The sequence below is a fragment of the Petaurus breviceps genome, unplaced genomic scaffold (genome assembly GCF_028583685.1).
Source record: "Petaurus breviceps papuanus isolate PSGF00001 unplaced genomic scaffold, PetGlider_PUasm1.0 90994, whole genome shotgun sequence".
NCBI classification, from domain to species: Eukaryota; Metazoa; Chordata; class Mammalia; order Diprotodontia; family Petauridae; genus Petaurus; species Petaurus breviceps.
In genome coordinates this window covers 10,367,013-10,394,084 of record NW_027187393.1, presented here as the reverse complement: position 1 = coordinate 10,394,084, position 27,072 = coordinate 10,367,013, and the positions used below count along the sequence as shown (strand labels likewise).

General features: G+C 42.4%; 1 protein-coding gene across 3 annotated transcripts in view; it reads right to left on the bottom strand.

The window, feature by feature from the left end:
- Window positions 1-909: 909 nt before the first annotated feature.
- The window catches only part of PTPRT (protein tyrosine phosphatase receptor type T), a 1,346,273-nt gene continuing 1,320,110 nt past the window's right edge, over window positions 910-27,072 (bottom strand). For all 3 annotated transcript variants that reach the window (XM_069077714.1, XM_069077712.1, XM_069077713.1), the window contains 5 exons: window positions 20,680-20,811; window positions 7,248-7,373; window positions 6,101-6,264; window positions 4,603-4,738; window positions 910-2,946 (listed from right to left, as the gene is read on the bottom strand). In XM_069077714.1, coding sequence (XP_068933815.1) covers window positions 2,893-2,946; window positions 4,603-4,738; window positions 6,101-6,264; window positions 7,248-7,373; window positions 20,680-20,811 — 612 coding nt within the window. In that variant the 3' untranslated portion in view covers window positions 910-2,892. The remainder of the gene's footprint in view (window positions 2,947-4,602; window positions 4,739-6,100; window positions 6,265-7,247; window positions 7,374-20,679; window positions 20,812-27,072) is intronic.

Genomic DNA, 27,072 nt, shown 5'->3' with positions numbered 1-27,072 from the left:
GGTGGTGGGGAAAACAGGTCTAGTATCCCCAAAGTTCAAGTTGCCCAATGGAATTCACATCTGACATAGAATAGAGCAACTAACTGTGCTTGCTCAAACATCTCAGCCCTGAAAAAGTTTCCATCTCATTGGTAAGCTAAAGTGATCTATTAGATCACTTGTTCCACCCCCATCTCATTGAACAAAGTGGGACACTGAGGGCCAGGGAGAGAGAGGGACTGGTAAGTGGCAGAGCCAAGACCCAAGCCTTGTCTTGTCTTGCTGGAAGTTAAAGCTGAGAGAATTGTTGGAAAGCAGCTAAAGGTGGCTTCTGCCATGGCTCCCCCAGTCCCTCTGTAGCTGTTCACTTTCTCTATACATGGCAGTCTCTGGTTTCTTCTCTTCCCCACTCAGCCCCCACAAGAAATACCCCACTTAATCCCCAGTCTAAGGGACCTCCTTTAGGATCATTTCCAGGGATTTATTCCTGTCTTCAGTCTAGGCAGACAGCATCACCAATGGATTAGAATGCCTCAGTTGGTACTTCTCAAAAAGATCCTTGTAGGCAAAACTGGCTAATGGTAGAGTTGCTTCAGAGGACACCCTGCTGTGGGAATGAATCGGGACTATGTCTCTGGGTTTCCAGTTCTCTTCTAGGGTATGGACGGGCCACAGTTTGTCCCTACTATCCTAAGATACTGAAAATATCCAGCATGCACCGAGGTGTCCTGTGCAGAAGCATATGTCCAAGCAGCCAGAGTCAATACTGCCCAATGGTGAGTTTGGGTCATATTGTCATCATCCCCCTCCTGCTGGACTCCCCCAACCCCTCTGTTCTGGCACTCAGTGTCCTTTTGCTGCTCCCTCTCTCCATTCTGGCGTGCTCATTGAAAAGGTTTTCATATTAACCATTTACACCCTCTTATGAATTACAGTCAATATACCCTCTTCCAGAAGCATTTGTCTTGAGGGCAGGGCCCATTTCATTTTTTGTCTCCATATCCCCAGTGCCCAGCACAGTGCCTGGCATATAATACGTGCTTAATAAATGCTTGTTTATTGATTAATTATAAGCTTTATCTCCTCTTTCAGAAAGGAAGTTTAAGTTTCAGGAAGCAGGAGTGGGAAGGTGGAGGCAACTGGGAAAGAAATAAGTCAAGAGGGGAGGCCTGGTCGATCTCATACCCTGAGGAGCACAGGTCTCCCAGTGCCCCCTTACCTCCTTACCATTGTGCTTTATCAGACACACATGCCAAGGTAGCCTCTTGAAGCTATGACTAGGAAGTGTCTCTCTCCCCAGCCAGAGGATCAGGAAAGTGTAGGGATTATTACACAAACAGCACACTACAGCTTGCTGCTTCACCAGGATCCAGGGGGCCACTGAACTAGAAAATGGAGAGTTAGCCAGGAAATGGCACCAGGAAGGAAAAGGGAAACAACTTTTCATTTTACAAGATATCCAAATAAGAGTCAAAATGGGGTTATTTATATTCTACAATGTATCTTGACATCTTTATCAGACCCCTGGATATTTAGAAATTAAAAACTGAGAATAAACGATCTTCAAGAGGCCTACCCTGTATTCGGGGCTCAGAGTTGATCCCTTCCACCCTCTGTCAGGTCAGAAAGGAAATGGACTAGTGTCTTTACCAAGATGGCAGCAGGCTATAGGCCCTGCCTCTCCTGGTCTCCCTCTATTTTGTAGTAGCTATTTAGAAAAGAATTTGATATATAAAGAAAGAAAGTACACCCACAGTATAGGCCAAAGTAACTCACCCAAACTAGCTCCTGGTCCCAGTTTGTATCTAGTCTTGTTCAGACTCATTACTCAAGCTTCCAACCCCCCCGTTGTCAGCTAACACAACTTCTAGCCAAATCCTTCAAACATTTCCATTTTTATGAGATGAGAAACTATTACATTCCACTAAGCTAAAATGAACTTTCTTTTTTTACATTGAAAAAAATCATTTTCTTTTCAGGTACACTGTTGAAAAATACTCTGTCCCCTTCACAGGGGTGGCATCATCACAGAAACTCAGTAGGCCACCACTTAGGAGTCCCCTGAAGTTTCAGGGGTCAAGATGCCTGATTGGCGACACAAGAGGCAGGCACAATCTAGGACACACACAGAAGGACTGACAAGCTTTTGAGCATCCCCCCAGCTGTCCACAAAAGCCCAGAAAATAATATTAACAAGATTCTGCGTTTGGCCCTGATTCTGTTAACAAGACAGAAAGCTGAGGTCAAAGCTTAGGGGGATGGCAATAGAACAGGGCCACATGCAGGTTGTGTGTGTGCGACGCACTGGGGATGCACTGAAGTCTGGCACTGCGGCAGCAATGGCACATGGAGGCTTGGCCCAGTTGGGTCAGTCCAGGTCATTGGGCTTGAGGGTACCCAGGGATCCAGAAGGAGAAGACAACAGACCAATGACCTTAAAGGACTTGACTCCCTTACACGTGATAAGGGATCTGTGCTCTTTATAATCCACCCCCATGGGATGGGGTGTTATGGAGGACACGCATGCCTCCCTCCTTCCACGTCTCCTCCTCCATTGGGTTTGGCTTTTCCAAAGGACAGTAACACGAGATTCACAAACTTGAAAATAACAAAAGAAGCAAGAGCTTTGGGATCAGAAATTCCAATTGCTCCAGGAGCAGGTGGGGGAGATCCAACATGATGATGCAGACATGGGGCCATTAGAAAAGAGATTCTCCTGTTTGGCCTCTAAGCTTCTTGGGGTGAACAAGAGATCATTGATGAAGCAGTAAGTACTACAGAGGAAAGCAGGGGTCCCCAAGTCTTCTCTGTGGTGTCAGGATCTGTCCAGTCTCTCACTCCTTATACCCTGGTTACTGCCTTTGAGAGAAAAGGGGGCTTTTGAGATACCAGAAGGTTTCCTGTTCCATTAGGCTAAAATGAACTTAAGTATTCCAGTGCGACTTCGTATACAAACTTATATTGATCCTAAGAAAGGGACAAAAGGAGAGATTTGTTAACAGGGAGTTTCCCTTAGAAACTTCAGCAATAAACTGGTAGAATCACCTCACAATATTTCTATGTAGGTTCCCTAGCTTTTAAAACTATGCATGACAGATTTTAATTCACAGTCACCACATTTCCCCTGTTACCCAGAACAGTTCTAGGCTGTCTAATCCCCATCTAACCCTTTTCTGGTCTGTATGTGTCCCAGAACAGAAACTAATTTTGAAATTAACCTTTCTTGCATCACACAAACAGGGGCATTTCTGAAAATGTAATAGAAGCAAAGAGAGTACTTTGCATTTCAATAGTGCCTTTCATGCAGACCATTTTAGAGTGAATGATCAAAATAAGCTAAGTCCTACAGTGAACCTATCCTATTAGGTAGACAAATGGAGCATTGAGGCATCAGGAATAAATAGGAATTAAATTTCATTCAGTCAGACTTCACAAATTTGAAATCGGTAAGGAGTTCAGCAGGAGCTGAACTGCAATTTCCCTGAGCACTATCTCTGACAAAGAGGTTTGGAAATCAAATGAATAGTGTACTTGACTGTGATCTCTTGGAAGGCAGGGAGGACTTAATCATCTTTGTATCCCTTATAGCACCTAGTACACAGTAGGTATTAAGTAACTGTTGAATGAACTACCAAATTAATTAAAAAGATTACAGAGGGAGTTCTCTTAAACTATTTAAGTAAACAAGAAGTTTTTGAGGATGTCCCAAGTACCCATTTACCTAAAAATAATCAATATGCTAATTAAGTTCCCCAAGTAATTTTCTTCCCATGCCTCCAGATTTCCATGCCCCTTGTTAAAACTGGGTTCTTCAAAACCTAGCCAGTGAAGTAAGCGCAGGCAGGTCCTCCCAAGCTTGAAAGGCTTCAAGTGCAGGCTGAGTGACTGTGTGTTATATACAATGGTCAGTTTAGCCAAGTTCAGTGAAGTTTATAGTTAGCTGATTGGGAATGGTTGGGTTTTGGTCATAGCAACTCTTGAAATTACCTATTAAGGCACAGAGGGCTTATGATCAATTTCGTTGGAGGGACTAACTTCAAGGATGAGATGACAGACCTTTGTAGAATGGCAGCATGCTAATTAGAAGTCATTCTTTGATACTTTGACAGATTTGTGTAATCATCTTTCTTGTTCAATAATATCTGGTTTACAATCCAATACATTAGTGAAAAATATTTTTTTACCCTAATTCTAGTTGTTGAATCTATTTATAAATAAATTTTAATTTCTTTTTAGATGATTCAGATTGACTTTTCCCAAAGAATTAGTGTGAACAAGGCTTTACTGGACTATATTGGAGAGGATTGTATTGGCAGAGGAATTTCTACAGAGTAGAGAAATATGCCCTTTGGCCCATCCTAGAGCCAGGGTCTGGTATTTATGGGGGGAATAGAAATGAATCCCAGACTTTTGACTCCCACTGTGATTCAGGTTTATTTTCTGTAAAGTGTGTTAGTAGAGTGTAAGCACCTTGAAGGTAGGGACTATTTTTCTCTTCTCTCTTTGACTTGCCAGTGTCTAGCCTTGTGCTTAGCACATAAGTGCTTAATAAAGGTTTGTTGAGTTGAATTAAATAAAATTAGTTTAAGCCAATGTCCCTCCTCCTAGTCTCTAGAAACTTACCAGTGTTTCCACCATGTTGGATTTGTTGTTTCGCAATGTTTTCACTATGTGGAACACATCAATGATATTTTGTTGTTGGATCATTTCACAAACACTGCAGATAGCACAGAAAGTTCCACTTCGTCCACCACCATTTCTAGGAACAGAGGAAAAAAGAGATTTGCCTCCTCAAAGTGACAACTGGGATAAGATCCAAATTAAAGCCTTTCAAGAGCTCCTAATGAAGGGGATCTCCCTCCTATAAACCATCAGAACACTCTGTCACCTATTACGTATTATTATCATTTGTGTCTAAGCTTGATGAGGAAAGGGTCAATGTCTTATTTTTTTATCTCCCTCCACTTATCGTAAGACCTTCTACATTATACCATCATCATCATCTAAATGTAGGGTGATGCAAATTTCTAACATTGATATATACACAATAGGGAACCTAAGAGTCATTGCTATGGACACATATAATTAGAAAAGAAGGTGTACCAGTCTATAGCAAGGGACAGGAAAGCCTGAGAATTGCCTTGGCATTCATGACATAGTAAAAGGTCATAAGAGCTTTGCCCTTTACAGGATGAAAAGGTATGGATGGATGGTGATCTGTTTGTTGTTCAGTCATGCCTAACTCTTTGTGACCCCATATGGGGTTTTCTTGGCAAAGATACTGGAATGGTTTGCCATTACCTCTTCCAGGCAAACAGAGGCTAAATGACTTGCCCAGGGTTACACAGTGAGTGTCTGAGACCACAGTTGAACTCAGGTTTTTTGATTTTAGATCCAGAGTTCTATCCACTAAGCCACCTAGCTGGCTGTATACCAGCTGAATAAATATCCCCACCAAGGATAATCCTGTACCCATCTTAGAACTGAAGAAAGTATGTAACAGTAGCTCCCATCTCTATAGCACTTTGATATTTGCAAAGTGCTTTTGTAGGTTCCCCCCCCTTTTTTTTTTTGCTTTTTGGAGGGGGGAAGGCTGGGCAATTGGGGTAAAGTGACTTGCCCAAGGTCACATGGCTAGTAAAGTGTTAAGTGTCTGAAGGCGTATTTGAACTCAGGTCCTCCTGACTCCAGGGCCAGTACTCTATTCACTGCACCACCTAGCTGTCCCGCTTTTGTAGGTTTATAGGGCTTAGATCTAGAGGGAACCTTAGGGATACCTTGTGAGTTCCATGGTTCAATATCTGGTTTATAGTCCAATATATTAGTGAGGAAACTGAAGCCTACTGAGGGGACATGTCTTGCTCCAGATCACAGAGTGAAATAGTAGTAGATCTAGCTCTAGAAATCCAAGTCCGGACTCCCAGGTCAATGCTTCTCTACCCCCACTACACTGTCTCATTTGGATGACTATTGAATCCCTTCAGCAAAGCATAGCAGCTATCCATGGTGCTGAATCCCGTCTGATTAAATACATCTGTATGCTTCAACACTTCCTTAGGGTCCACCCTGTCCACCAACCTACCACACCTCACCATGCTGGAGAGGATTTTGATGCACTTACAAGCAGTGGACAACAGTTCGTCCATCTCTCCCATCATATTGCTCCTGCCACTTCTCTAGTCGCCGGACGACCTTCAGAAGGGAACGTTTGGAGGGAGGTGTGTCCCGGTAGGCAGGCCAGCCAATGTACTGTAAGTGCTGGACGATACGATACCCGTCCTGTGGCTGAAAATGAAGTCAGTTGATTCTGTTACATTTTAGTGCTATGGAAGTGTCATCCTTTACAGGATCCAAGAAAGTGAAAGCACCACGTAGGCAAACTTTATAGGGATTCTTATAAAGCACATTTTAGCAGCATTAGGACTGGGAATACCTCCAGGAGATACTTGGGTCTAAAGCCAGTGGTTTGAATCACATCATCCCTGGAGTAGTCAGAAGATAGAATCACAGAATTTCATAGCTTAAGGGGACCTTAGAGATCACTGAATCTCATGCCCTTATTTTATAGATGAGGAAACAGATGGACAGGGAGTAGAAGTGATTTGCCCAAATTCACATTAGCTAAGTAAATCCTGGGCCTGGGACTCAAACCCATGTCTTTGGGCTCCAAATACGATGCTCTTTTTATTAGGTCACATTTCCCTGGATCCACCATCTTGAGTAAGAAAGAGGGGCGTTTGGGAAAGAGAGAGACTCAGGTCAACTGTCGTCATTATCTAGATGGTAGGTAACCTGTCTGAGGCCAGATAAGGTTTTGGGAGTTTTAGTGAGTATCAAGTAGAAATACAATGACTCCCTCCCTTTAAGACACCAGACAGTTTCACTGATACATGTTCTAATTTTGAGATGCATTGAGGAACATTAGGTCAGTCAGGCTGGTGTCCTGCCTAGAGGTCTAGTTACTCGTATTTTCACATAATCACTCCTATCTAACCTCTTGTTTGTATAGAGGTAGAGGCTGAACAATTGAGTTACCCAGTCTGTCTGATGGTGTTACAGGATGTAAAGAATGTGTCCTCATAACTTCTAATTTCATTAAGAAGACTAGGTGGGGAACTCAATTCATCAGGGGTCCTCCTCCCTTCACCCATCCACTTATCTCGGTAGCCTCTGTCTCGTTTGCTTCCTGCAAAATCCAGATAAATAAAATCATCTGGATGAAGAAAAATTGGCCCAGCATGGAAATAAATGGCAGACACTGGGCTTACTCTTGCCATGTTGCAGATTCGGAATATCCTATTGATGATGTCCTCATCAATGTCAGCCGATACAAACTCCACCTGGATCGGCCCATAACAACAGGATGTCTTCTCTGGCCAATACTGCATGCAGAGCTAGTGTAAGCACAAAAGACACAGAGAGAAAATGAGAGAGGTTAATGAATAGGAGGGAGGCATTCTGGTAACCAGATCCTGCTTATTCCTGGGGCATCTCTGTTGTTAGGCCCAGTCAGCTCAGTGTGCTAGCAAGAGTATGGTATTAATGAGACCAAGGTCATGGGGTTCAGCTCCTCTAGACTCTGTTTGGTGGCTACAGATGAGTGGATCAGAGGAAGTCCTCACCAAGTTCATGACCTAATGCCCGGTCACTACTATCCTCAAGACAGTGCATTATTTTTAATTTTCACCCCAAAGAGAATGTTTTCCTTCTGTTTCAAGGGCTTCAAAGACTTAGCGCCAAAGATCTATAAGAGTTAAATCTATAGCTTCACCACCCTCCTCTCTGAGGGAGGTTAATTGGGTAGCAAGTAAGCATGTTGGGAAGCAGACGAGGGGGTCCACGGGGCCTCTGTGGCCAGAGGAGCAGCACATCTGCTGAGTTGGGAAGTAATGACAATTTAAACTTTATTTCTCTTTGCCACGGGCTTTTCTCCATCTCAGCTCTGACAATAATAAGGGGCTGGGGGAGCCAGCACAGATAAGACCAGAGCTGGCCAGAGCCTTTGCCTGGAATTTGGATTAATCAGAACAGTCTTTTTTTTAATTAACATTTTTATCATTAGAATTGAATCCAGCCTTGTGAATGCTGGCTGCGCATCAGATGAGAGGTGTAAGAACGAGAACATGAGTACCACACTTCTTCCCCTCCCACCCTACTGAATTTTCAAACTGCATGGAACTAAAAAATCATTTAAGTCTCCTTTAATGAGATTTCCAGGCTAATTTCTCCAGCAAATGGATTCCGATATGCTTCAAATGAGCCTCCTCCATTTTTGGATACTGCTCTGCCATCAGATCCTTGCTCTGCTTTTTGGGTCATCCCCAAAAGGCAGTCTGGGTTGGAGGGTCTTTCTGCTGTTGAATTTGATACATGCTTTCTGTGGTACTGACCTATCAAGCAATCTACCAGTCAGCCTTTATTAAGTATGTGCCAAGCACTGTGTAAGGTCCATCTTTGACCTCAAGAAGCTTATATTCTAATAGGGGAAAGAACATGTGCATAAATAGATAAATAAAGAATAGATGGAAGGTAGCCTTAGAAGGGAAGGGACCAGAAGCTGGGGGCCTAGGAAAAGCTAAGTATAAAAGGATCTGTGGAGGCAGGCAGCAGTGGTGTCATGGGCAGAGTATAGGACACAGACTTAGGAATCCTGCATCAGACACTGGCTGTGTAACCCAAATCACTTACCCTTTTTGGGACTTAGCTTACCCATCTGTCAAAGGAGAGGATGGGACTCAATGGGTGCCAGCTCTTAAATCTGTGATTCTATGAAAAAGAAGCTAGTGAACGTGACCACTGACTGATAGGAGCATGAGGAAAGGGAATGGAACGGAACAAGCATTTATTAAACTACTGCTTTGTGCCAGGTACCATACTAAGTGCTTTGCAAATATCTCATTTGAGAAGACTTCTTCTCAGATAGTATATAGGAGGCCATTTACAAACCAGTTAGGTGTGGGCAGAGAAGACAATTTACCCAAAATAGGTTCCCTCTCTCTGATACAGAGTGGAAGAGAAAAAAAGAACATTAGATTTGTGGTCAGAGGGCTGGAGTTTCAATCCCAGTTCTGCCACTTATTCTCTAGGTGACCTGGGCAAGACACCTAACCTCTCTGCTCCTCAGTTTCTTTATTTGTAAAATGAAGAGTTGGACTAGATGACCTCCAAGGTCTCTCTTCACAACCTGGCTTCAACTTGTTTTCAAGAATTGTTATATAATCAATCATTCCTCTTCTTACTTGGTGTGATCCAGGCCTAAGTGACATGTTTTTACTGTTCTTTATACTATCTCCCATCTTGATGCCCTTACATCATATGTAATTTTATACAATATTATATAATAGTAGTATTTATCATTAAGGATTAAGGTTTGGCAAGATTGTTACACTGAATGTTAATTCCCCAAGAAAAAGGACTGTTGCATTCTTCATGCTTAGCACAACACCTTGCTCATAGTAGGTACTTAAATAAATGCTTGTTGACTACCTGATTGACTGCCCAAGGTCACATAGCTAGTTGGAGGGATTCAACCCAGTTCCTCAGATTCCAAATCCATTTTTTTTCTTTTACTGCCACACATTCACATTATCTCTCAAAGAATACAATACATTTCCTACAGAGGAGCTGGGAGCCTGTTCAGATATGTCCCAGGAGTACAGCCTTCTGGGTATGTTGATCTTGAAGGTGTTGGAAAGGGTTAGACAAACCTGTTTCCATTAGGAGCTGTTTCTTTTCAGCCCCAGGGCAAAGCACAGTATTTAATCCTAATGCTGTTTTTCTGTATTGCACTGTTATCTTCTGAGGAAGGACATGTTCCTGTTTTTGTGTTCCTGTTTTTGTTTGAGAGTAGAAAACATGTTATTTCTTTATTAGTAAGAGAGTTGTTCAGTTCTGCATGAAGGGTTGGTCAATTCCAGAATCACACGATCTCCGAGCCAGAAGGGCCCCTAGAGGGCATTTTGTCCAGGCTGGTACCAACATAGGAATCCCCTCTGTAGCATCTCTGACTAGTGGTCATCCAGTCCTTCTTGAAAACAGCTAGTGACAGGGAACTGACTACTTTCTGAGGCAGTCATCTTAGAACAACTCCTATCAATAGGAATTTTTTTCCTTATGTTTGTTATTATTGTTGTCCTGTTTTTTTCCAATTGTGTCCTATTCTTCATGACCCCATTTGGAGTTTTCTTGAAAAAGATGCTGAAGTGGTTTGACATTTCCTTCTCCAGTTCATTGTACAGATGAGGAAATTGAGGCAAACAGGGTCAAGTGACTTGCCCAGGGTCACACAGCTAGGAAGTATCTGAGGCCAGATTTGAACTCAGATGAGTCTTCCTGACTCCAGCCTGGGTATTCTCTCTACTTTGCCACCTACTTGCCTCTTCCTTATGTCTAACAAATTTATTTTGTATTTATATTTTTTTGTACTTATTCTGCATATTTTATATATGTAGATATTTTTTCTCTTGATACAATATCAAGTCTTTCAGAGTGGGAGTAGCCAGCTTATGGTTCTGTGCATAGAGCCCCAGGCCTGGAGTCAGGAATCTCATCTTCCTGAGTTTAAATCTGACCTCAGACACTTACTAGCTATGTGACCCTGGGCAAGCCACTTAGTTTTCTCACCTGTAAAATGGCCTGGAGAAGGAAATGGCAAACCACTTTAGTATCTCTGTCAAGAAAACTATTTCTTAATGAGGTTGTGAAGCATTGGATGCATCTGAAACAAGTGAACAGCAAAGAGTAGGGTTTGTTTCATTTTTGTCTTGTATTTCCTGTGCCTAGGTAGCATAGCTAGTGCCAGAGATGGGCACATAGTAGGTACTTAACAAATGCTGATTGATTGAAAACAATCAATCTGGAATTTGTGCCCACTGCTCCTGGGTTGCTCTCCAGGGTGAAGCAGAAGTCAAATATTAGAGCACCTCAAACTCTAGAAGCAAGCTCTCATGTTCCCTTTACCCTAAAGTCTTAGGCTCAACACCCCCATTTCCTTCATATGGCACTTGTATGGCATGACTGCCAGGCCTCTTGGAACCCTGCCCTGCCTCTCACCCAGGATGTCTACAGGGCCCTTCATTCTGGGGTGGTCAGGGGGCATCCTGGAATCAGGTTCTGAAGTAGAGTGGAAATAACCAATGGGGGATTCTCTTTAAGGCTGCCAGGAAAGCAAAAACATCTTGGGCAGAGGGCCACCAAGGCCCAGGTAAAGGAGAGATTACACGTGGCTGTTTCCTGGGTGGTCCGAGCGTAATTCAAAGGAATGGTTAATGTTCCTGGAATTCATAATGCTCAATAGCACAGTCTGGACCAGAAGCCAGAGGATCCAAGAACTGGGAGCTGGAGGACGCCCTAGAGATGGTCTAGTCCATCCCCTCACTTTACAGATGAGGAAACGAGATTAAATAACTTCAATCAAGCAACAGGCATTTATTAAGTACCTACTGTGTGCTAGGCACTGGGGTTACAAAGACAAAAGAATTCCTGCCTTCAAGAAGCTATATATTTATATCTATAGTATATCTATCTATATGTGTGTACATATATATATGCACACACAAAATATATGTGTATACAGGTATGCATACATAATGTATATATCAATATATGCATAGATATATAAATATACAAATTTGCCTTAGTAAGAGGTGCGCTTGATGCACTACATCGTGCTTACATGGTAAGGACTACTCCACCCTTTCCACAGTTGGAAGTCTTAGATTCTGTTTGCCTTTGTTTTCTCATCTACACAATTGGGGATAATACAAGCACCTCTCCCCCAGGGTTGTAGTGAAGCTCAAATGAGATAATCATAAAGCATTTAGCACAATGTCTGGCACATAGTAGGTACCATATAAATGTTAGATATTTCTGGTGTGTGTGTGTGTGTGTGGCACCTGAACACAGATCTGCTCTAATGTGCTTTGTCTATTAAATATGAAAAGGTGAAGGGTGAACAAAGACTGGAATAGTTTGGTCATCTCTCCTTTATCAGCCAACACAAAGGAAGGACTCCTCTCATGACTCTTACCTGCCCAAGATTCCCAGCCAATGAAATCATCCTGGGGGGCAGTCCAATCAGGTCCCCAGTCACTAGAAACCAGTCAGGAGCTTTGTTCAAATTCCAACTCTACTGTATTAATCATTGGCCACATGACTTGGGGCAGGTTACTTTTTTCTGTCCCTAAATTTCCTGATTTGCTAAGTGTTAGACTAGGTGTTCTCGAAGGCCTCTTCTAGCGCTAAATTTCATCAGCCTAGTATTTACCTGCTGCTCAAGAGGCTTTAGGCCTGGTGTCAGGATAGAATGATTAACAAAAAAAACAATTGCTCCTTCTATCAAGGGGTGTGCATTCTATTCCAGGGAAATGTGAACAGATAGGCCTACATGTGATAATGTGGGGAGCAGGGAGCAAACACAAATAACTAAGGGGATAAGGACAGCCTTGAGGTGGCCAGGTGTGGGCTGCTGCCCATGTTGTCTTTGTGTGAGTATTTCTCTCTCATTCCAGCAAGTGTGTGTCTCTACGTGGCATGCGGGACTCCCAGGATTTAAGACTGGCACTATGCCACTATTTTTTAAATGGTTACCCTACTTTCTGATAAGGTGCTCAATTTGTTGAAAAGCACATAGAATGTCTGTGCTGAAAACAGGCTACAGTTGTTTATCCTCATGATATTCTCTGCTTTTCACATATATTTGGGCCATGTAAATATGTGCTGGGGGGGGTGGTGAGTTCAAGGAGGAAACACAATTAGCTTATGATTGGCTTTGTTTTTTACAGTACCTTTCTTCCCATCCCCACCCCACTCCCAACCCCCTGGTTTTTCTCAGATAAAATCAGAAAAGACTCATCAGTTGTTGCAAATAAACAAGGTGTTAAGAGGTAAGTACACTGGAAAATGTCACATATTGATATTTCTGGTAGATTTAGTGATGGACTTGCCAACTAGAAAATCATCTTGGCACTTTACAATCCACAAAACATCTTATCTCATTTGAGTCTCACAACAGCCCTGTGAGTGGGAGGGGATAGTTAGTATTATCTCCATGTGACAGATGAGGAAGCCCAGGCTCAGAAAAGTCAGGTAGCTGACTTGACCAAGGTCACACAGCTAGTAAAATGGCATAGCTAGGATTCAAGAACTCAGGCTTTCTGACTCATAATTTTGAATGTAGGCTCCTTAAAGGCAGGGAATATTTTGCTTTCATTTTTGTATTCCCAGTTCTTAACACAGTGTCTGGCACGTGGAGGGTACTTAATAAATCCCCATTTATTCATAAACCCCACCCATTATCTCATTTGAAAATACATGTGCACGCTCATACACCTAGACACACATGCACACACCTACACACATACTATCGAGGACCATTGACCTACAATAATTATTCATCAAGGGCTCACTAAAGAAAAAAGCAACATCACATTTTTGTTTTTAGGAAGAACGATAAAATGGTTCACTCATCTGTTTTTTAAATTAGGAAGAGAACACAATCCTCTATTCCATAGATACCACACATAAAAATAATAACCTTCAGTTCTATTTTATGACCAGTTATGAAATCAAGACAGAGGAGGAAAAAGAAAGAAAAAGAAGAATAGAGGAGTAAAGGTTGAGCCAGACAAACAGGCACATGGCCAGAGATAGAGACATCCATCTGTCCACCCACACAAGAGACATACTAGCAGAGAAATTTGCCCATTAAGGTGACACCATTGTCCACTTGCTTCTTTTATAAAATGTTTAAAGTATTTGGACTAGATGACCTTTAAGGTCCCTTGTAGCTTTCCAGACTACGATTCCTATTCAGTCCTTATCACACAAATAAAATCAAGGGATATTGATACTTTGAGTTATTAAAAATCTTCACAATGTGGTCCCAAGTTACCTTTCCAATTTTTAATGTGACAGTCCTTTTTTAAAAAAAAAATTTTGGGGGGGAGCTACATTTTAAATTCCTAACTGTCTCCCTCCCTCTCCCACCCTTGCACTAGATAAGGCCATCATTTGAAACCAATGTTTTTAGTGCATTACTGACGGTCAGGTAGCCAATAGTCCAGTCAAACTGGCTTCCTTAATACCTGCAACTGCCCTTTGTAATGGCTGTCTCCCATTCCTAGAATGTGCTCCCTCCTCTTCTCTTGGCTTAGACATTCTAGTTTCCTTCCAGATGGAGCTCAGCTGCCACCTTCCACATGAGACCTTTCCTAATGACTATTTCTGTCCCCTTCTCTTCCCCTCCTCTTTCACCCCTTTACCACTGCGCTCATCCTGTGTCTATTTAGAATGAACCTCTATAGGTACCTATTTTGTCTCCAGGTAGAATGTAAGCTCCTTGAAATCAGGGACTGGCTTACTCTTATCTTTGTATCCCTAGCACAGTGCCTGGGCTTGATGTGAGCTTAAAAATTCCTGTTGATTAATTGAGTACTGTAAGGACCCAGAGAAAATATCAAAGAAAACCAAAATAAGGGAAAGCTTACAAGCCATAAACCCTCTACAGAGAATTTATACAAAGCTGCAGATAAGAAGAGTCCAGGAGAAAGTGGGATGACTTCTACCTGCCTAGGTGAAGGGAACTGAAGAGACTGGAGTTGAGTTGTTACAACTATATTTATAAATAACGAGGGGCAGCTAGGTGGCTCAGTGAATAGAGCACCAGCCCTAGAGTCAGGAGGACCTGAGTTCAAATCCAGCCTCAGACACTTAACACTTACTAGCTGTGTGACCTTGGGCAAGTCACTTAGCCCCAACTGCCCCTCCAAAAAGACTATATATATATATATATATATATATATATATATATATATGGATATCACCTCTTGGTATCTGTCCTGTGGGCCAGACATGATTAAATGAAGCCATCAGACTATGGACTGGAAGGTCCCCACTCTTGTGGTTGCAGACTTTCTAGTGTGAAAAGACCTCTTTTTTTCCCCTAGACTCTGCCCTCTACTGCCTGGCTCCTCTTCACTTGCCCCTCCTCTTCCTTATAAATGCTACCCCTTTCTCTGAGCCTCTCCTCCTCTTTTCCATTTGATTTCCTTGATTTTCATCTTTTCTTCCAGCGCTTTTGTCCAGCGCTCACTCAAAAAGTGGCTTAAAAACCCTCTAGAGTCAAAAAATAGGGGGTGACTGAGGAATGATAATTCTTGCTTACATTTATATAGGGCAATTAGGTTTGCAAAGCAGTTTACTTACATCATATCGTTTTTCTAGATTCTTACAGTAACAGTTTATTAGGACAGAGTACAATTTTATAGATGAAGAAAATGAGCCACAGTGAAATGATAGTATTCATGGTCACATGACTGCTGTAGGAAGCATCTAAGCTTGGATTTGAATCCAGATCTCTTGACTTTGTCTTTCCAATGCATTAGGTTGCTATAATAAGGTTTCTGTTACAGATAGAATTAGGTTGGCACCTTGGTGCAAAATTTTGAGATCAGCAGCAGCACCATCCTGGAGGTATACTATTCTCTTGCCTGCAATTGGTTTATGCACCCTTCCCTCTTTCCCCCCCCTACTATTTTCTCAACCATGGAGACCATCTCCAGTTGTCCTGATCCATATCTGGCCACTAGACCCAGATGATTCCAGAGGAGAAAGTGAGGCTGGTAACTTTGCACAGAACCTCCCTCACTTAAATCAAATTCACTTGCAAGTCATGGCATCACCTTCCTGATGTCATGGTCCTCTTCAAAAATGAAGGACAAACATCAGCAACAACACAACAGCTCTGACCTATCCCATTATGGGTTGACTCTGCTTAGTGCATGAGGTGCAGCCTATTTTCTCAGTTAGGCTTCTCTGGTTTAAGTTGGCCTTGGCCCCCTGGCAGACAAATGCTGACACTAACTTTGAAAGGTAGCATTTCCAGGTGCCATTGAAATTGCATGGCAGTGGATTTTCTGATTCTCCCAATGTGTCATTGTTTATTTTTAATTTTTCTTTTATAATGATGCAAGGCTCCCAGCTGCTGCTGTGATGAGCATCATAGAAATATTTATATAAATAAATACTCTATTCATCTGCAGATTTCAAGAGCAGCTTGCCAACTGTATATGCCAGCAAATCCCACTGCCCCTCCAGGCTTTATTTTTTGCATACACAGAGGCTGTTCTCAAAGGATCAGTCCAGATTGAGGAATTTGCATGTTCAAAAAGATAAGTTCTGGAATGATAGATCTCAAGACCTAGCCCTGAATCCTGAACCCCCTAAATTCCCATCACCTTTTGCTCTTTTCTGTTCCTTTTGAGAGTAAGGCTCTGCTAATCCTCCAAGTAAGAGAGCATCCCAGCAACCCTAAGAACAGGCTGCACAAGAAAGGGGCACACAGGTGAGGATGAAGGGGCCCATGGAAAAAGAAATCAATATTTAAAGTTCTAGTCTAGATAAACCTGAGGTATCCCCCCTGCCTTGTCTTTCTGCTGACTGTGATAGAATAGGAAGAGCTGGGTTCCAATCCCATCTCTGCCACATACTACCTGTGTGACCCCAAGGCAGGACCGCTGTCCTCTCTGGGCTTCAGTTTCCCCTTATTTATAAGAAAGAGTTGAACTAGATGAGCTTGAAGGTCCCTTCCAATGCTCAATCTGTGCCTGCCTCACATGAGAAATTGCTAGGAAAATTTCCTTACATCAAACTGAGAGTTGCCTCTCAGTAACTTCTACCTATTTCTTCTAATTCTATCCTATAGGACCAGGAAGAACAAGCCTCTTCCACAAATCTGCCCTTTGAAGACAAGGAGCATATCCTTGGATAGTCCTTGTCTTCTCCAGGCTAAATATTCCCACTTCCTTCAGCTGGTTTTTGTGTTGGCTTGCCTCACCCTCCTCTAAACTCATTTTGCATTTTCGTCTGTATTGTACAATTAGAGATGTGTTTCAGTCTTTCCATTTCCCTAGTCATACTAAACAATTCAGTCCCATTTTCATTGACTTAGAATGCTGACATGGACAGTCTTGCTAATGAATTGCTTCCTGTATTTCAGTTCACTTACTGGCCATCTGCTCACTATTGCTGCCTCAACTTTGGCCATCAGCCTTAACCTCCCTCCCCAAATCTCCAACTCAAGCTTGGACTTTGCTCCCAGGATGCTTAGGATGTGAGCTGCTGCTCCTAAAACACTTTCTAGCCTTGTCTACATTGGCCCCTTTCTAGCTCTTTAATGTCTTGTCTTTCTCCATTAGAATGTATGCCCCTTGAGGGCAAGGGGACTAACTAGTTTGCTTGTATTTATATCCCTAGCACTTAGCACAGAGCCTGGTGCATAGTAGGCACTTAATATACCCTCTATCGTCTGTCTTTGTATTATCTCCTCAACTCGATGGTGGGCTCTTGGTGGCCAGGGTGATGTCTTATGCTTACTGATATATCTTATGCTTACTTAATAAGCTGATTGACAACTACATTTTTGTTTTAGCTCCTCACAGAATCTCAGAGCCAGAAAGGTGACATACAGTCTGATTCACTGTCATATGTAGGAATAATTTTTAAATTAACTGCAACAAATGTTCATTTCTCTTCTTGAATATTTCCATTGGTGAGAGGTTTACTACCTTGTAAAGCAAGCCATTCCATTGCAGGACAGCTCTAATTGCTAGTAACCTCTTTTCATTTTTAAGAAGTTGAAATCTGCCTCCTTATAACTTGAATCCATTACTCCTAGTTTTTCCCTTCAGGGGCCAAACATGGTAAATCTAATCCATCTTCCATATGACAACTTTGACTTTATATTCCATGCCCCCAGCAGCTTTTCCACATCTTCTCTACTCAAGCCATTAATACCTTCTATATTTGCTTCTCTCTTAACAGATGTGCTAGCTTCTTACTTTACTAACGAAAGAGGCAATGTGCCATAAGCTCTGCCTTCTCCCTCACTTTATATCTCAGAACCCATCTCCATCCTCACCCACAATCTCCTCTTCTGTGCCTGTCTCTGAAGAAGAGGTGGTCCCTCTCCTTGACAACCATTCTCTCTTTTGATCTCCTTCCTTCCTGTAACCTCCAGAAACTTGCCCTATTTGTTATACCCTCCCTCTCATCTTCTAATTGTCATTATTTATTGGCTCTCTACCTCCTCTCTACAAACACATTCAAGCATCCTTTAAAACAAAACAAAACCTTCTTGACCCTGTGAATCTCTCAAGCCTTAGTTCCATGTTGCCTTCCCTTTCATTACCAAATGCACCTCCTGAGTGAAAGTGCTGTCTCCAACAATCTCTTAACAGATAAATCCAACGGTCTTCATTCAGTGCTCATCCTCCTTGTAATCTTTCAACTTTGCATACTGTGGACTGTTTTACCCCATCCCAAGACATTCTTCTCTTGGCTCCCATTACTAATCTCTGGAAGCTGTCCTCTCTGACACACTCCTTAGTTCCCTTTGTTGGATCGTCATTCACACTCTGCCTTCTTAGATAGGGTGTTTCCTAGGGCTCTGTCCTAGGTTCTAATTCTTGTTCTCAATCTCTCCTGCTCCTCCCCTCTCCCCCCTCTCTCCCTCTCTTCCTTCTCTCCTCTTGAAAATTCTCCTAGAAATATCAGCTTCCATAGTTTCAAGTATCATCTTTATGCAGATGACTCCTAAATCGATATAAATTCAGGCGAAATCTCTCTTTCGAATCTAAGTTATGTATGACAAATTAACTACTAGATATCTCCTCCTTGATGTCTCAAATGCAATATGTCCCAAATAGAACTCATTGTACCCGCTATCTTCCCCCCAAAAAAAACATGCTCCTCATTTAAACTTCCTTATTTCTACTTAGAGTTCCATCATGCTCTCAATTGGGTCATCTTTGATTCCACAACACTCTCTACCCAATCCCTCCCTAAACAATCAATTACCAGGCTTGTCAATTCTACCTCTACAACATTTCTCCAATTCATCCCCTTTCTCAGTATGCACACAGCCACCACCTTAGCTCCAGCCCTCATCACCGGTTATTGCCTTATACTGACAATGGTTTTCTAACTGGTTATTCCACATTCAGTCTCTGTTCTAATCCATCCTCTGCAGAGCTGCCCAAATAATCTTCCTAAAGCATATGTCTGACCATGTCACTCAGCTAAAAACCTTGGGCGGACCCTCATTTCTTATGGTCTAAAATACAAGTCTTTTGCCTGGTATTTATGTTCCTTCACAATCAGTAAAGTTAGATGGCTCCCATCCCATCTACCTTTCCATCCTTATTTTATATTACTCTTTTTATGAACTCTATGCTTTTGCCAAACCAGATTTCCAGCCATTCCCTAAATTTGATGCTTTAGATCTTGCCTCAATATTTGGACAAGCTGTACTGCCTTGCCCCTTTGTGGAATCTGCTATTCCTCCTCATCCCAGAATCCTCATCTTCAATTAAATGTTCATTTTAGGTGCCTTACACACACATATCTTTTCTTTAAAAACAAGTTTTATAGAAGAGAGTTCTTCAATTTGATACCCGATTCTCTTTTTTGGTTTATACTGTACATACAGGCATACACATACACACATATATGGAGATGCCTATTTTATTTGGTATTAAGTTCTGAATTCACAACAATATCAAAAGGAACAGAATGTCAGGGATATGATTTCCTTCTGTTTGGACCCTTTACTTCTTCTAACACAGCCTCAGGAATTTATCATTTAGCATTTTCCTGGAGCTCTTGTCACATCTCTTGCTTTTGGGAGGGTATGTACTATTTAAAATAAATGTCACTTCCCTTACCTAAGGTAGGAGGACTGGTAGGAGATGTTCCTCGCCTCCCCCCAACCCACACTCCACCTTGTGCTAGGAGAGGCCCACCAAGAGGAGAAGTAGAATTCCTTGTCTTAGTGGGCGGAAGCCCACAGCTAACCCTTTGCATGTGTGGGGCACTTCTCAGGACTGACCTGTGAACTCTGTTTGAAAAGAAACCAAGTGGATTCTTAATGATTAGCAGACTGAACAAAGCAGTGAAATCCCATCCAAACTCTCAGAACTTTGCCCTGATGACTTTCAGAGGCAGACTGAGGCTGAGAACTAACTCACACTTGGCTAAGAGTGTCTTCATTCTGCTCATCTCCAGTTAGAGGCAAAGGCTTTGGATGTTCCTATGTGGTTCCTACCTCTCTTGCTTTAGAATAAAGAAAGCCTTTAGCTGGGGTTCAGGAGATCTAGGGTGGGGTTCAGGTTCAACATTTATGAACTGAGTAACCCAGGAACAACTCACTTCATTTCTACCTCCCTGAATTTCCTCATCTATAAAATGGGGATAACCATACTTGTACTAAGTTGCAACATTGTTATGAGGCTTATATGAGCTAACAGATTTAGGTCTTATAAGGAACTATGTAGATGTGAATTGTTATTGTTGCATTTTTTTTTTTTTTGGATAAAGTCATGAAAGCTGATCTTAGGAGACTGGAGGTTTGCACATCTCTTTACTCATACTGTATAATCTGATGCTCACAATAATTCTGTTAGGGAGGTCCTATGATCATGCCCATTTTACAGATTAGGAAACTGAGGCTGAGGGAAGTTAAGTGAATTCCCCAGGGTCACATAGCTAATAGATGTACAAGGTGGCGTTTGAATTCAGGTCTAACTCCAGGTCTATGCCACCTAACTGCAGTGGTATTTGTAACCTTCAGAATCAATTCCGTCATACCTCTTAGGCCCTCTCTTCTTTGACCCACTCAGTGCCAAAGGCCAGGCTGCCACCTACCTGGGCAGTATCCATCTCATTCAGCATCACCACCGAGGAGCAGTTGTAATCGAACACCAGCCTCCAGAAGTCAGCTCCGGTGTTGGGAAGAGGGTGTTGAGTGACGATAAAGGCCGCTGGTTGCTTGTGGCTCTGACAAAAGAATAATATTGGCTTTTAAAAAATGCATCAATCAGCATTATTCAGATGACTATTAGACCCATGAGGCTGACAGGAGGCCATCTGAGCCATTTAAACTGATTAGACAAAGCACTGAGACCTTCTCGTTATCAGCTCCAGTGTGAATGAAACCTTCTCATAATGGAATCATTCTCCTTCAAACTAAGACATTTCATTAGAAAAGTGTCACCAGAATAGGGATTATTCAAATAAATTATTTATGTCTGGGGACTCAGCAAATAATAATGATTAGAATATGAAATGAAAAATATTGGGAGGTGATTTTTTTCCCTTAGTTCCCCAACAACAGAACATCTGGGGATGAAAGGACATTTCTTTGTTTGCTGGGGATACTATGATTGGCTATGGCAGGTCCATGATCTCAGGTTCTGACCCAAGGGCTCCTTAGGGAAAAGAGACATGCTTGGATTTAGGAATCTCAGGACAGGACCAGAAGCTAGCAATTCTTGGGGCCCTGTTTGTTTGCCTAGCATCAGGTAGGTATGACGCTCAAGGGCACAGCACACCTAGTTCTAGTGAATACCAAGGAAGGTGAGTAGCTGGAGACTGTCAGAGGGCAAAGGAATTTTCCTCCAGTGTTCTGCTCTGAGACAATCCACAGGCAAGCATTTAGCATGCTTAGAGAGAAAGCCTTAGGTTGGAAGTTTAAACTTGGTTTCTAAACCTAGCAATGTCACTGGGTCGCTATGTGATCTTGAGCAAGGCATCTTCTCTCTGAGCCTCAGTTTCCTCATGCAGGGGGGCAGTTAGACTCGTTGGTCTCTAAGGCTTATTCCACCTCTAGTAGTTTATCATTCTATATCTAAGGATGTGTGGTACAGTGTGGAAAGAACACTGTATCCAGAGTCGGAGGACCCAGGTTTAAACTCTAGCTCCATAACTTACTGCCTTTGTAACTTTGGGCAAATCACTAAAGATCTGTGGACCTCGGGCTCCTCACCTACAAAATGAGGGCTTGGACTGGATCAGTGGATAAGAACCTAACTGGATTCTTAACCTTTTGGAATCCCTGGCCTCTTTAGCAATTCAGTGAAGCCTACAGACCCTTTCTAAGAATCATGTTTTTAAATGCATAAAATAAGATACGGAAGATGACACAGAAAATTGATGATAATGAAATGAAGTCATCATGGACCCCAAGTCAAGAACCCCTGTACTAGATGGTCTCTGAGGTCCCTTCTAGCACTAGGTTGACTCCACAAACTGACCAGCACAAAGGCTCAGGACGGAGATGAATGTCTAAGCTGAAATTACATCTCTCTCACTTTTGTGGGACCAAGTTGAGGCAGAAATGGCAGTCAGAGGAAGGAAGGACCCGGGCAGGCCAAGCCCTGGCTTCATGCTCCAGATGCTCCCTTCCCTTAAAGTGCTTAACAATCTCATTGGGGAAACAAGACTCACACAGGTGGGGAAGAGAGCCTTAGAAGATGGGGTTTAATTAAATACTAGACTGCAAGGCAGAGACTGTAATGCTGGAGACGGTCACTGAAGGGAGAGTGCAGCCTAAGCTGCCATCATCAGGGAACAAGAAGAGCTGACACTTTTGCAGAGCTTTAGAATCTGCAGATCACTCTCCCTACATTATCTAGCTTGAGCCTTCCATTCACCCAGCGAGATAGGCATTTAATTCCCATTTCACAGATGAGGAAATTGCAGCACAGAGAGATTAAGAAACAATTTGTCCATTGTTTCATAACTGGGGAATGTTAGAGGTGGGATTTGAACCCAGGTCTTTCTGATGCCAGCTCTAGCTCTCTGTCTACTCTACCTTCTACCTACTCTACATACCTACCATACCTACCTTCCAGAGAATAGGGGGTACTCTGCCTTGAAAGTAGAAATTGCTTTTCTTTGCAAACTTTTTCCTTTTGAACTTGGGCTGAAGGATCATTAAAAAAGAAAAGTCATTTTTCTGATGGTAGTAACCCTCAGGAGGTGACTCCAGACAATTTACTCCAACAGCTGTTCATGTTGCTTGCCAATAGCTGGTGGTTTCTGTGCCACTTTGCAGGGAAGCCAATGAAGAATAGTCATAATGTCCCTTAGACTGTTGGGGAGGGGTGGCCAGTCTGAATTAGGGAAGAGTTGGCCGTATAGGAGATCTTAAAAGAAATACAGGTGAAATCCTTTTCCACACACAAAATATCAATAAGAGTTGCCAATTACCACTGAGAGGTTTGCAAAGCACTTGACAAATCTCATTTGATCATCACAAAAACCCTGGGAAACAGGTGCTATTATTCTCTCCATGTTATAGGTAAGGAAAATGAGGTTAAGAAACATTTAATGACTTGCTCAGGATTGCATAGCTAGGAAGTATGAGAGTCAGGCTTGAACTCAGATCTTCCTGACTCAAGGCCCAACACTCCATCTGCTACACCTACCACCTAACTTCCTAGTAATTTAATAGATTAAGGCATTTGGCCTAATGGCATCCTTTGGGTTTGCTTTTGTGAGTCAATGGATGGTCAGATCTTAGTAAATATTATTTATACTATAAAAAAATAAGATGACTTTTAATAAATTTGGTTGTAGTTAATTATTTTGTTATTATTCAGTCATGTCCGACTCTTTGTGATCCCATTCTTGGCAAAGATATTGGAGTGGTTTGCCATTTCCTTCTCCAGCTCATTTTACAGATGAGAAAACTGAGGCAAACAGGGTTAAGTGACTTGCCCAGGGTCACACAGCTAGTAAGTGTCTGAAGCTGAATTTGAACTCAGGAAGATGAGTTTTCCTGACTCCATGCCCAGAACTCTATCCATTGTGCCACGTGGAAGCCCATGGTTAATTATAGACTCCTCCTATGGAGTGACCTTAAAGATCAACCAATTCAAGATCCTCATTTTAGAGTGGTACACTGAGGCTAGAAACAAGGGAAATGACCTGTCCCTGGTCATACATCGAGTTAATGGCAGAATCAGGATTAGAACCCAGGACTCCTGGGGCAGAGTCTCTATTTTGTAGCTTCTTTGTACCATTGCATAGCTTTTAAGTTGCCAGAAAGCAGTTTTTTCCTCTTAAACACTTTCTTTCCTTATGTTGTTTGGAATATGTAACTTTGCCTAGAAAATGCCTTCTAAATGGGTAGTATTGAATATCTTGGCCCTGTTTTTTTCCCTTCCCTTTTTTAAACTTCCCTTCTTTCCTTTTCTTTCTTTCAGAACATATTGAGCAGCTACTAGTACAAATCCCTATATTAGGTATTGGGGGAAAATCATGATAGATGATCACAAATTCTGAATAGTGTGTAATTTCAGGTACTTATCCCAGTTTGAACCAAGTTGCATGGTCTTTCCAGCTCAAAGGTATGTGTGGATTGTATGAACATTCGTGCTTTGCAAGATGGGTCTATGTCTCATGATAAGGGCCATATAAGGCAGGAGTCCTTCATCCCTTTCGTGTCCTGACCCCTTTTGGCAGTGTGGTGAAGTCAGTGGAGCCCTCCCTAGAACAAATTTGTAAATGTCGAGAATAAAGTATGTGGGGTTGCAAAGGAAACCTACTATATTGAAATACATTTAAGAAAATATATTTTTTTAAGTTTGTGGGCTAGGTTAAGAACTTATGCCTTAAAAGAATGACAACATATGAAAATATTAGGAGACAGAAGAGGTAGCTTGGCAGAGCAGGGCTCCCACATGAGTGCTACCTGAATCTTGGGAAGTTAAAGGCAGAAGGGACCTGAAAGATCACTTAATTGAAGCTCCTGTTTTACAGAGGAGAAAACAGAGGAATAAGGGAGGAAGTGACTTGCCCAAGTTCATGCAGTGAGTGAGCTGCAGATTTGAAACTCTTAACTCACAGATCAGAGATGCCTCCATTTCTATGCTCAAGAAAAGGCTTACTGGGCATCTGAGAATGAGTAAAACCCTCAACAACACTATTTGCTAATGTGTTAGAAAAGCCCTCACTTTGCTTTCTCAGGAGAAACCTCCTGTGGGAGAAGCTGCTGAAGAGGCATTGTGTGTCCCCAGGTCATATTTCAGTGGCAGATCCGAGGCTCAGGGCTGGAGAAGGGGCCCTGCATTCAGCCAGGTCGATGCAGCAGAAATGTTTCTCCCCAGCAGGCCTTGAGTTCCAGAGCAGAGCCTGTGAATCCCCAAGGGATTCAGTGAAAGGCAGATTCCAGCAGACCTGGGATGGACTCACTTAGCTCTGAGGAAAGCCAAGCTCCAGGATGCAGGGAGCCTGGGCCCTGGTCCTCCTCCCATGATAAATGCTCTAATAGCCTGGCATATCTGACAGACCTTATCTGCAAATATGTTCAAGACTTGTGCTCTGGCTGGCTTTTAGGAATCAGCCAGCAATCCATTCTAGGGATAACATCATCCTTTACCAGGGGAAACATTAAAAATTAACCCAGAGGACTTCATATTTTTCCACCAGGAGGAAAGCTGCTATGGTTACCAGATAATGCACAGACTAAGCTGGAATACAGATAAGAGATTTTTTTTTCTCCCCCTCTTAAGAAAGAAAGGAAAAAACCTCTGAGGAGGGCAAACCAGAGAAATGCCCTGTGGGCAAAATGAATACAATTAGCATCGCCTAGCCTATGGTCCCCATTTGACCTCAGGAAAGCCTCATAAGCTTCTGAATAATAGAGAAAGGGCCAGCAAGATCGACTTTCAATGTATGGGAGGTAAGTGTTTCATCAGAAAACATGAAATCAGCCTCAGTAAAACACACGCATAGACACACACACACACACACACGCACACACGCCCAGTTCTGAGTACCAAATATCTACATGGGTACTGTGAGATTCAGCCTTAATCCAGATGTTTGCCAAACATCCAGATATATGATATGTGTTAGAAAGAATATTAGTACAGTAGAAAAAACCCAGTGGATTTGGTGTCAAGGGAATGTGAGTTCCAATCCCGGCTCTGTCTTTTTGCTATCTTTGGGACCTCAGGAAGACCCCTCCATCTTTCTGGACCTCATTTTCCTCAAATGTTAAATGAAGGGGTGGCTAGGTATCGCAGTGAATAGAGCATTGGCCCTGGAGTCAGGAGGACCTGAGTTCAAATATGCCCTCAGACACTTAACACAAAAAATAGCCATTTGACCTTGGGTTAGTCACAACCCCAATTGCCCTCCAAAAAGCAAAAAATAAAATAAAATAAAATAAATGTTAAATGAAAGGGATAAAGTGACTTCAAAAGTCTCTTTCATCTTGAAACCTATGATCCTATGGTTTATGTTATATAACCATATAGACATAATCATCTATGACCTGGCCAATGGCCATAGGAAAGCAGGGAGAAAAATGTCTAGCTAGGTCCAAAACTCATGATTCACTTCAATTCAGGGACCTCATGTAGTATCGGTGACAAATGTCTCACTGATTACGGGCAAGGCACAGCTGAGGGTGATCTGCCAAGGAGGCTGCTGGGAGTGCTTTAGAAGAAAGAAGGTTTGGAACGTTAAGCTCAGTCTGATCAGAGCTTGGGCAACAGCTCAGGAAAAGGCTCTGTCTCGCCCCTGGCAATGAAACTCCCAAGACAGAGGGCTGATGCTTAAAGAAAGAATTCCTTGCTTTTAACCTGCTAGGATTTATGGAAACACTTTTTCAACCATTGTCTCATTATTATACTCCTGTGAGTGTGGCAGGGGAGAGATGAGATTCCCATTTTTCAGAGGAAGGAATTGAGGCCCAGTGAGAGGCAAGTGAATTGATGAGGGTAAGTTAGTGGCAAGCCAAGTCAGCAAAGCACCTACTATGTGCCAAACAATGTGCAAAGAATTAGAGATTCAAGTAAAGAAAAAAAATCCCTCTGCTTCTAAGGAGTTCATAATTCAATAGAAAGAGGCAACAGGCAGACAATTATGTACAAACTAGCTACATTCAGGATAAACTGGAGATAACCTCAGAGGGAAAGTACTGAGCTTAAGGGGGCCTGGGAAAAGCTTCTTGCAGAGGGTGGCAGTGTGGAGACTTAACTCTTCCAACTCCTATTCTAGAGACTCTTTCAATGATGCCAGACTTAGGAAAAGCCAAGATGACAATCCTGAGATGTTAAAGGATGACCTTCCTAAGAATGCAAGTGCCAGGGATAGGTAAAAGCCAGGACTCCACAGTGGAGGTGTCAAGGAACCTAGGCCTAGAATCAAAGGGATTATGGGCTGTCCAGACCTTTCCTTTCTGTAATATTTCAAAATATATGTGTTTTCCTGGGTTTGGGCAGTTTCTCCCCTGATACTGATAGC